Source organism: Homalodisca vitripennis, chromosome 8 (genome assembly GCF_021130785.1).
Source record: "Homalodisca vitripennis isolate AUS2020 chromosome 8, UT_GWSS_2.1, whole genome shotgun sequence".
Taxonomy (NCBI): domain Eukaryota; kingdom Metazoa; phylum Arthropoda; class Insecta; order Hemiptera; family Cicadellidae; genus Homalodisca; species Homalodisca vitripennis.
The window spans coordinates 31,268,861-31,280,656 of NC_060214.1; the positions used below are offsets into that span (position 1 = coordinate 31,268,861).

General features: G+C 36.3%; 1 protein-coding gene across 1 annotated transcript in view; it reads right to left on the reverse strand.

Annotated features, from left to right (window-relative positions):
- Positions 1–11,437, reverse strand: part of LOC124367479 (transmembrane protein 104 homolog) — a 48,395-nt gene extending 36,958 nt beyond the window's left edge. The window contains exons 1-2 of the mRNA XM_046824326.1: positions 11,285–11,437; positions 9,508–9,629 (exon numbers count right to left, since the gene is read on the reverse strand). Of these exons, the coding sequence (XP_046680282.1) occupies positions 9,508–9,629; positions 11,285–11,308 (146 nt within the window). The 5' untranslated portion in view covers positions 11,309–11,437. The remainder of the gene's footprint in view (positions 1–9,507; positions 9,630–11,284) is intronic.
- Positions 11,438–11,796: the final 359 nt, after the last annotated feature.

Genomic DNA, 11,796 nt, shown 5'->3' on the forward strand with positions numbered 1-11,796 from the left:
ATTATCTCTGATATGGCTTTAGTATTTGTTACCATCTTTTCATTCATGTCTTTCATTAAGGTGATTTGGTTTTCTCTAGAACTCAACAGTGATCCGCTAATCTTTTTTATCTCTTCAAACTTTACTATTAACTTGTTCCATATCTTCGCTAGTGGGCACAACAAACAACCATTTTCAATGCATATCCTCCTGCATCAACTAGTCCTCGCTTGGAGCGTTCTGTAGGTAGAAGTCTAAATAAGTCACTTACATCGGATTCATACTGGTCTATCCCGGTCTTAATTCTACTAATATTCGAAAGCAAAAGTCCTCATCCCACACATTTTACACTAGTGTTCGTATAATTAAACTAAGTCTGTGCACAATGTCTTAAGTGACTCAAGTTCGTCTCTTATTTCTATCATATTAAAATCTAATACAATCTTCCATTCATCCTCGGAAATAATTGTGTCATGAAGTTTCTTGAAAACGATTCCCTGTGTCATTTCATTCTCTGCCATTCCTGTCTCGACAAAGAGTACAAGTATTCCTGAAATCATCATTTAGATCCTAATAATTGTTTACTTCATGAATATCCTGACTTATTCGAATTTATTTTATTACGTACAGCTTGATCTTATGTTTCTTATCTTAACCTGCGTAGATATAACTTCTTTCCTTATAGTGTACTCAATCACACATTTGAGTTGTTTGGATCCTTTAATTTGGCTTTTATTCACACACCTTGCATACCCATTCATCAACATTCGTTTCACAGTCATACAACATTCATACTCACGCATTACAACCCATTCAATTCGGAGTAACTATTGCATTCTACTTTGTACGTGGTACTCTAAAACATCTTTTACTTACACATCAGACAAGAAGCATAACATACTAACGAGGAATATTTTAGTGTATCATATAACATCCTCAAATAACAAACAATACATAATTATTCAATACATTGCGTTTACTTTTAACTACTAAATAAACGAAGTTGCAATACGCGTTCACTGTCATAACAATATGTATATACATTCCTATTATTTAATAAACTTCATAGTCTTTGAAATCTACACGGTTTTTCTTCTATCTCTTATGGATCTAAAAGGGGCCTGGTCGCTCTTCTGCGGTTCCTGGGCTTGGTTCTCTCCTGTCTTGTTCTTCATTTTTGTCCGGCTACTCTATTGAATGCCTCTTCATGGTCTTCGGTCTCTTCAATGATTTCTTCCTGTTCTTCTTCTTCTGCTACCTGAGCAGCTTTTGGATCATTTTGGCTACTTCCTTGTTCTTGCAACTTAAACTCGGTGACGGGTTTTACTCGATTCACATGTACAGTTACATTCTTCCTTTTAATTCGGAGTACGACATTCAAATCTGATATAACCTTGACAATTGTGTATGGACCTTTCCATGGTCTAGACAACTTCTTCACTCTTCCTTTTTTTCACTTGGGGCACGTGAAGGTATACTCGTTGGCCCTCTTCAAATTTATTTAGCTTAGAATTCTTGTCGTATTGTCTCTTTTGCTGGGTTCTTGCATGGTCTTGGCATTGTTGAGACAAATTCCTTACGGCATTCAACTTCATCTTAAGATCTTCGACATAATCAGGGTAACCATCATCTTCTTCTGTGATCAATAGATCATCTTCTAAGGGAGTCTTCATCTCTTCTTCCAAAGACTAGCTCAAAAGGAGAAAAATTCCTGTTGAATCATGCACTTGAGAGTTATAAGCCATATTTACCATTGGTAGGAGCTCGTCCCAGTCTGTTTGATTTCGGTTGACATAATGACTTAGCATCTTGGGTATGGATCTATGAACTCTTTCTGTTCTACCATTGCTCATGGGATGATATGCGGTGGTTTGAAGTTTCTTTATTCTTAGTAGAGCACACATGCTTTTCATTATTTCGGATGTGAAATTTGAGCCTTGATCAGTAATTAATTCACAGGGTACTCCCATCTTTCGTAATGACTCTCTGCACAAGTGCTCGGGCTATTGTTTCTGCAGTTTTGGTCTGGCAATGCAATAAAACTCTCCGTACCTTGTAAAATGATCTATAACTGTCAGTATGTATTTGTTTTTGGAGCTTGTTAGGGGTAATGGGCCAACAATGTCACACGAAATCCGGTATCCAAATTCTGTACTTTCTTGAAATTTACCTAAAGGTGCTTTAGTTTTTTTCCGTCGTAATCCATTCTTTTATTGCATGGATCACATGCTCTGATAAAGGAGACAACATCTAATTTCATTTTCGGCCAATAAAACTTTTCTTGGATTCTTAACATCGTCTTCTTGATACCTCCATGACCTGCTGTCGGGATATCATGGTGTAAACGAATAACCTTCTCTCTTAACCGTCTTGGAACGACTATCAGTTGTCTGTCCTGCCTCTTTATATAGATGACTCCTTGTGGACTTGTTTTGAACTGAGGGTATTTTTTCAATCTCTGGCACTCTTCATCCTTACATTGATTTTCTTTAATGCTGTCCACATCCAATATAGGTAGACTTTCCACAGTATTCTTGCACACAATTCTGCTCAGACAATCAGCGTTTGATTTTTTAATCCCTGGTTTATGGAATACCTTGTAGTCATATTCAGCCAATTTCAGTGCCCATCTAGTGAGTCTACTCGAAGGATCTTTTAGCGACAGCAGCCATCTGATTGCGCTGTGATCAGTATACAAGGAGAATGATCGTCCGTACAGGTAGCATCGGAAATACTTTACTGCCCATACAACTGCTAAAAGTTCTTTTTTCTGTTACTGTATAATTCTGCTCAGCAGAGTTTAACTGTCTTGACGCATAGGCGATAGGGTAGGGTGTTCTATTCCATTAATCACTTGTCCTAATACTGCGCCAAGTGCAACATTTACTTGCATCAGTGCTTAAGACGAATTCCTTGGAGAAATTTGGATACACTAATAAAGGTTCAGTTACAAGGATGGTCTTCAATTTTTCAAATGATGTTTCCGCTTCTTCGTTCCACTCAAAACTTTTGGTCTTTTTTTGGTTTAATTTTGTCAGAGGTTTAGCGATGTCGGCAAATTTCGGTACATGCCTCCTATAGTAACTACATAGTCCTATAAATCCACGAAGTTCCTTTTCATTCTTGGGTCTTGGAAAATTTTTGACAGCTTCAATCTTATTCTGACATGGTTTGATTCCATCTCTCGATACAACATGGCCTAGGAAGTTAATTTCAAGACTTTGCTATTTGGCATTTCTTCAACTGGATACTCAAATTTACCTCTTGAAATCTCTCTAGAACTTCACTAAGATCTTTAGCGTGCTGATCAATACTCGAACTGAAGATTAGGATATCATCCATGTAGGGCAAACATGCTTTTCCTTTCAGACCTGTGAGAGTAGTATCAACCAATCGTTGAAATACAGAAGGAGAATTGATCAATCCCATTGGCATGCGTGTATATTCATAATGACCATCAGGAGTACTGAAGGCCGTCTTCTCTTGACTTTCAGGGTGCATTTTTACCTGATAGAAACCTGAATTCAGATCCAGTGCCTGAGAAGTACTTGACTGCCCTCCTAACATGTCTAAAGTTTCATGTATATCTGGAAGGGGGATATATTTCCGGAACTGTAATTTTATTGAGTTCCCGATAGTCTACACATAGACGATAACTGATGGTACCATCAGAGCCTGCTTTCTTGGGGACAATGATTACCGGTGCTGACCATGGGGAGGTACTGGGTACAATTACACCTTTATCTAATTGTTCTTGTATCAAATTTTGTAGAGTACCTCTCTGTGATTGTGGCACTCTGTAAGGTTTCTTATTGATCGGAGGATGTTGGCTCGTGTTGATTTTGTGAGTAACTAAAGAAGTACACCCCAAATTCTCTATTCCTCCTAAGCTAAATAGACGCTTGTAGCGTTGGAGAACATTTTTTTTTAATTTATTTTGGTCTTCAATTGGGAGGTGCTTTAATTTTTCTTCAAGTTTTCCATTGAATTCCTCTGTCCTATTTTGTGTTAGATTTACTCGTTTCCATGCTCCTTTATTTGCTTCACTGTGTGTGGCTCTTCTATTTTGCAGAGCAGCGTATTCTTGTATATCACTAAATTTTCAGATGTGATATTTATGATTTTGGTCCAACACATTCCTTTATTCACTTTTGAAAGGCTTCTAGCGACATTGATGCCATGAACTTTTACTAACGCTGGTTCTGTAATTACTGGTTTTTCCTTCCATTTGTTCCATTTGATCCTTTTTGTTTTTGCTTAATTTTACTTGAATAAGCATTTCTGAACGGGCAGGCACGTTGATGTTTGTGCGACTATACGCTAAAATGTCAGATATTTCTTCCTTCAGGATTTGTTTTGGTGGATTAAGGTTTGTTGAACTTGTTTCGTGGGAACATTGAACAATGCCAATGCCATTCTCCTGCTTCGAGTTACAGGGGATTCTCTTTCATGGAAACTGCATGCTATCTTGTTTTCCAATACTCAGAGACTTATTCTCAAGGTCAATCACAGCCTTTTTTTCGTTTCAAAACATCGTATCCTAGGATAGCAATATAATCTTCAGGGAGATCTGTTGCTACGAAGTCACATTTTAAATCAAGTAACTCCAGTTGCAAGGTCTCTGTTACAGTGCCGTAAACGTTCATAACAGCACCAGTGATACCCTGTATTTGGATTTCAGTTGGAGTTAGCTTGTTCTGAGCCATTGTCCTATCGATCAGTGATACTTGTGCTCCTGTATCGATTACAATGAGACCGTTTCACTCCTCCTATGCACCCTTGTACAATTAATTCACTCACATTTTCTTGTGTCAAAGTGGCAACAGCTTTGAAATTCAAACTTCGCCTGTCTGAGTCCCGTGTGGTTTCAGATTTAATGATTTCTGAGGTTCCCAGCGGCGTGCCTGGGTCCCTCGTTGTGGTTTAACGTGTTCGAAGCTGATCCACGTCCTCCATGCTGATACCCTCTGCTCCTGAAGGTTCCTCCTCTAGCTGCGCCTCTTCCTAATGCTGTATTTCTCATACCCCAACAATTGTTTGCTGTGTGTCCAGGTTTTCGGCAATTTTCACAATATAGGTAGTTGTTTCACTTTTACTTCTACAATCCCTCTCTTTGTGACCTTTCTTCTTACATGTATAACATACAATATCTACTCGCCTGGATTGGCATTCTCTGGCTTTATGGCCTGGTTTCCCACAAGTGTAACACGTAGTATCGGTGATCGTTCCAAAAACTCGCCTTGTCTTCTCCTCAAATTCGGATGGTCTTTTCTCTAAGTTGTTTAGAGCTATCGCCGTGGTTACAGCTTCTCTGAATGTTTTAGGGAACTTGATCCTGGTCTGCCGTCCTATTTCACCATTTAATCCTCTTACAAAGGCATCCATGGCTCTTCTATCGGCCTCTTCTCTCAGAAATTTGGTTTGCTTCAGCGTTGTTTGTTTGTAACTCTTAGAGTTTTAATCACTGACCCTTTTTACTCGGTCAGAGAAACCTGCTCAATAGTTTCTCCTCTGTTTTGTCGTATGCTAGCCAATTGCTCGAAGTAGTAATGATCTGGTAGGCTATCGCCGAATCTTTCCATAAAAGCAGCTTTTATTTCTTCTAAAGTTGTTGAGTTTTTACATTTTTCGTCTGACTTTGCAAAACTGTAGAGCACTGCCTGTTAGTAGTTTAAGTTTTAAAAACTTGAAGTTTTTGAGCTTCACTCCAATTGCTGAGCTCTCCAATTCCTTCGATGTTGTCAAAGAAGGGGGCGACTAGATCTGCTTTCTCTCCATCGTAATGGGCTATACTTGAGACAAGCTCAAATGACGGCTTGCTGTCTGCAAGGGTCATGTCCATCGGGTACGGAGATGTTTCAGTTTTGTTCACCGCGGAGGTAGAAGCGTTGGCTAACGTTTCATCTAGTGTTTACTTGAAGCGACCTCACTTTATTCGATATGGCATCAAAGGCGTCTTGGACCTCAACGGTCTTCCCTTCTAGGTGTACAGTGCCCATCGTTAATAATTTAAAAAAATTTGGTTTTCCTCTTTGGAATACAGTAGCTATACAATTCTCTAGGGTTATCAGTGATATTCAATAGTTAAACTTAAACGCTCTAAATGAAATCCCTAAAAAGACGTTGACAGCAACAATGTGAATAACTAGTTTCCCTATTTTTCCAGTAAAATAACTTTCCCCTTTTTTTTTTCAATTTTCGATAATGGATCATCAAACAATAAAAGTTTTTCGATTTCCAAATGATACCAATCACTAATCGGTAGTATTGAGTTATCAATGGATCAATAGTCTAACAATGCCTCGATATACAAGTATATCAATACTGTAATGTGACTCAATACAGCTGCAATAATATTAAATAATCGTATTTGTTATATGATATACTATGTGCTATTACTTATATACTCTAATAGTTAATCACATTAACTGATATCACTTTGTTTTCAGTATAATTCGAAATTTACCCTTTTTATAAGTCAGCAACAAGTTACTTCCAACAATTATTGCTATTATACTCTTTTACACTTATATTAAAATTTTCTACGGGTTTCTTTTCGTATACAGATATTAATGAATTATCAATCACATAGAACAGTAAGCTAATATAGAATCATTGGCATATCCCTATTTCCAAGCAAATGATTTTAATCAACACGTTATTCTGCTTATATTTACGCTGAAAACATGATGGACTGAATGCCTCTGGAGGTGACGACCTGACATGGAGGCTTTGGCAAAATAAAATACTAGGATGTTATCCTTTTAATTTCTCTTTATTTAAATAATTCTGAATCTGTTTGTCAATAAAGAAGTTTAATGCTTAAAGCCTGGCCTCAATGCTGCATTCACCATTTATTTCCAAAGCATTTTGAACCATATTATTTAACCAACTATTTACTAATAATACGTAGTCTAATCTTAGGTTTCGCCAATGATTTAATTTAATTTAATTTAACAAAGTTCCCACTGCTCACCAAATAGTGACAGGGCTGCCATCTCGAAGGCTGTGGATGATCGTGACTGCGTTGACGGAGATGACAACATCTGCGTAGACAGTGGTCGGCAGTTGGTAGTTCCGGTCTGGATCACTGGATGTCCGGTGACGTATGCCCTCCTTGTTCCTTTCTATGTTCTATGATGACGGTATGATGATGGCGTCCAACTTCCGCTTCATAGTGTAATGGCGTTGCACATGGTGTAATAAGCACACAGAACTAATCCAAGTCCATCTTCGTTCATATAAGTTGAATTTACTCGAAATTTAGAAATATAACATTGCAATTAATTTGTAAATGAATTTAGAATAGTAGTTATTTGGATAATGGAGTGTAAACTGAAATGTTCTAATAATTTTCTCAACCACGTGGTACACTTCTTTATTTCTTTTTAGAGTTCTTTTAAAGTTTTGAAATCATTTTGAAATAATTTGCTGGTTTAATTATCGTATCCCACCGCTGCCACCACTGTAAGCCCTCCGATATTAGCCAGAGAGGCTCATGGTTAATAAAAGGGATAGCGTTTTGCTGCCACCACCCTAGCTCGTAGGGAAATTTAGAATAGTGGTTGAGAAGGGTCTTGAATGAAATAATTACTCACGTTTCTCCTTTGTTTGAGTCCCAATCTATATTCAAAATGCACTAAAAAACACTCGTTAGGCGCACCCCAAACTACTATATGTGTACCGGTGTGTTCGCATCTCACTCCACCAAATAGACTTACTTCACACACTCTACATTGCCAATCCCTCCGCCTACCTCCGAGCCCTCAACTCGACTGCCGACCCGTGCTGACGAGTGCTGACCCTTGCATTTCCTCAGCACGGCCAGTCACCTCACATCACGCGGTTAAAGGGACTTGGGTTAGTCCAGTTAATTTACACACTGTGTAATTACTAAAATACCCATCTAAAAATTACTATATTAAAATAGTAGTGTGCGTGCGCGCTACATATGTTTCTCGCTAGTGTTAGCACATGGTGTAAACTGTTTTGCTTTCTTTAGCCTGGAGCACTAGCTTCAGCTTTAAATGCACAAGTGTTTTATCAGGTAAGAACCTCCAAAAAAGGTTTAGTTTCGTCGAGCACTATACACCTGGTCTGGATCAAGTTTCAAATCACTGACAACTTTTAGAAACTTTTGTTTATAAGTTTCAACTGCTGGTTCATCACAGGTTATTTTTTTAACACTAAAATTAAGCAGGCAAATTCCATAACATTTTTGTAATAAACCTTTATGAGCTTGAAATCATCCTTTTTTTTATTTCTGTATAAAAATACTTAGCTTTTTTTATCATCAGTCCTGACAATGTGTACGTATGTTTCTTTTCTGTACAAAACCAGGCAAAAAAACATTCTACTACACATGCATTCTCACCAGTTTTCAAAAGTTTTTCTGTTTAGTCGAAAAGATCATAATTTTCTTTCGTAAAAGGCTTTAATTCTTTTCTTTGCTTTACTTGATATTAAATATGCTTGCCCACCCTATGCCATGCCCTGTCGCTAGTTGCGTGAATGTTGCACTATTCTGAAGTTTATTTATAATCTCATTCTTTTCAATTAAAGTAAGAGTTTTATGTTTTAGTTTTTCATTTGACAGCATTTTTAACGTACACTAATAAAAATGCTGATTCCGATATCAGATAATATTTCAAATCACAAATAAAGTCAGCGTACAGTACAAAATTTATCAATTTAACCCACAACAATTAATAAATACCATAAATTATGAATGACACAATAAGAAAAAAAAATTATCACAAAAATATTTCACAAGTTCCTCTATTATATGTACACTATTCAAAAACGGAAAAACAATGTTGTTAATAATAGACTGTCATTATGGGCTGGGATCGCAAATTGATGGCTACGATGACAGATAGCTATTTCTCTCTCTCTCTCACACATCGACAAACAGTGACTTGAATGACGGTGGTACAGGTCTCACTGCCTTTGACCGGATTACTGGAGGGACTAGACTGGCGTAGGCCCGATCTCTAGCAGCTATTACTCAAATACCATACAAACAATTTAATTTTTTTTTAACTAATTTGGAGCAATACTGTCGAACTGAATTATTTTATACACTTTTAAGATTGTATTATGGTGAAGCTATATTTTTCTATGTCAAAGAAATATACCGTACGCATTTTAGTTTATACAAAAAAAATACAATTTTGTTCATATTAAGTTTGAGCAGCCTAGTATTTAAAACTACTTAACAGGGTAAACACGTCTGACAGCATTTAAATTGTTCTAATCATGATTAAATATTATCGATCATTCGAGTGCTTATCAAACTGCAGCCCAATTATCTAACAACAAATTTACGAAAACATTTTAATTCATCCTTAAATAATACTATAATTTTTCATCCACACTTTAAAAATGCTAAACTAGATGAATATCCCAACGCTATTCATAAACAATATGTAAATAGCTAAAATTATGAAAAATTATAACCTACATTGTTTAAAAACATATATATTTCTCAAAAGTAATATATTTTTTTCAAATTTTGCACACACTGACCTCACAAATGCTAAGATACACATCAACACAGATCCGAGAGCCCAGCCTGAGTGCAAGAATGCGGATGGCAATGTTAGCGCTCCAGTGCCAACAATGAGATTGAAAATGTAGATCAGGCCAGTCTGAAATCAACAATAAACATAAATGTTGAAAAAGATGTAAAAATAATAAGAAAAACTGTACAAAATGGATAAGCTAGACACAGCTTCAAATGTACAAAATAGAAGAAAATGGAACACTGCTTTTAACTTCAAAAATTTAATTTGTATTTAAAATAAAAGAAAATTGAAGCTTTAAGAGTCAATAAACATGGTTAGGGGTATAAATGAAAGCGGACCCGGTTTTTTATATCAATATTATATATTGTATTCAATATTACAATTTATTTCACTTATCATTTGATTTCAACTTATTAGTTACCGGTATAGTAATGTTAATGTAAACAATAAATAAACAACAAGAAGTAATTAATATTTTAAGACTTTAAAAATGGTGATTAATATGAGGAAATATGTGACATATTTCTCACAAGTGACAAGATTTGTTTAAGTAGCCAAAGTATAAACAAATGGTCCAGGAAGACACACCGCGTGCGGTGGCAGAGTCACCAAGGACAAGCACTCGGCAAAAGACTGCTTGCCGATTCTAGCTCCGGATTCACCAGATGGCTGATGGGGCTGGGCAGGGATCGGGTTAAGCAAGTGATTGCCTTGATCACTGGACACGGCCACTTCAGGAAACACCTAAACACTCTAGGTTTACGAAATGAGGCCTCGGAGTGTAGACTCTGCAATAAGTCTGAAGAGACTGCAAAACACATAATACTGGACTGCGAGAGACTGGGAGCAAGGAGAAGGGCTCTTTTCGGTGACAAACAACCAGGGCGACGAACCAGATGCTAGTATCGGGGAAAAGCTTCTTAGCCTAATTAAGGGCACGAAGATAGGCTTACCCCTCTAACATCAAAGGGGCACACAATAAGCTCAGGTTGACGTGTGAGGATCTATGAATCCACCCCAATATCCCAAAGGAAAAAAAAAAAAAAAAAAAAGCTTCAACATGTGGGTTTGGCTCCTGGTAACACATAGGGAGAATTCTTTCCTCCATTTCACAAAAAAGGTTACTCATTGATATCAAGCTGGGCAAGTTATAAATATTGTAAGGTTTCTTTGATATTTAAGTCTAGGCCACAGTTGTTTTTGTTGTCTTGTAATGTTATTGTTAAATTTGTGTATTTAAAATCTAATTGTACAAGATTCTTCTTGTTATGGTAATTTATTATAAATCTTGAGTACGATTTTTACATACATCAAAGTTGGATAATATATCGAATTGTTCGATAAAAGCAATTGAATAACGAGTGTAGACGGCTTATTTAAGTCTCCCCATTTTAGATACATTGTTATCGATTGATTGTTCTGTTATTCGATATATAAAGTATCTATAATTGTAATAAGGGATATAAACACGGGATCCATAAACACCAGATCCAAACACCAGATCTGCTTATTGTACTCTGCCTAATGGTTAGTTATGTAATAGATTTTTTTATTAATTTCTATCAAAAACCCAAGATGTACAATATGCATGCTATTATAAATTTATATTTTCTATAATTATTTTAACAAAACAATCAAAACGCCTGCTAATACCTAGTCAAATAACTACTACAAAAATAGGCCTAACGCCAAAAATATATATTAGATTTTTAAAAGCTAACCTACGATATTTAAAGAAATTCTAAGTCAAGAGCACATATAAAATAAATTCAGCTTACCCAAGATGAGTATGTTTCGTCCATTGCAGATTAGACTGATTACTCCTTTCTTGTGAAAGTCCCAAGTTCGACTGACAAATATATGTTTATAACTTAAATTAAATCCTTGATAGGCTATATTGATAACAGTCATCCCATTTTAATGACTTTGACTTGAATAGTGACAGTTTTTTTTCCTAGAAAAAAACGTTCTAGAATTACCGTCATATCGTAGACAGGTACGGGACAAAACCCGAGTAACCTTACCGATACTATATCCAAATGTTTATAAATTGTAAGCTCTGTTCGTAATTTTAAATTTTTAGGTTACTTTTGATTGAAACGCTATAACTGTTTCTTTATCGGTTAATTTCATGAAATGCAGAATAGTTTTCTAAACTAACATTATCAATTAGTGAAGAAATATGTAGATATTTCTCTGTTAGCGATTTCCTGATGATATTTTGGTAGTAACTAACAATATTTCGTTCTTATTTCGTTTCCTCCTTAGGCTCTATATTTGTTGGTATACT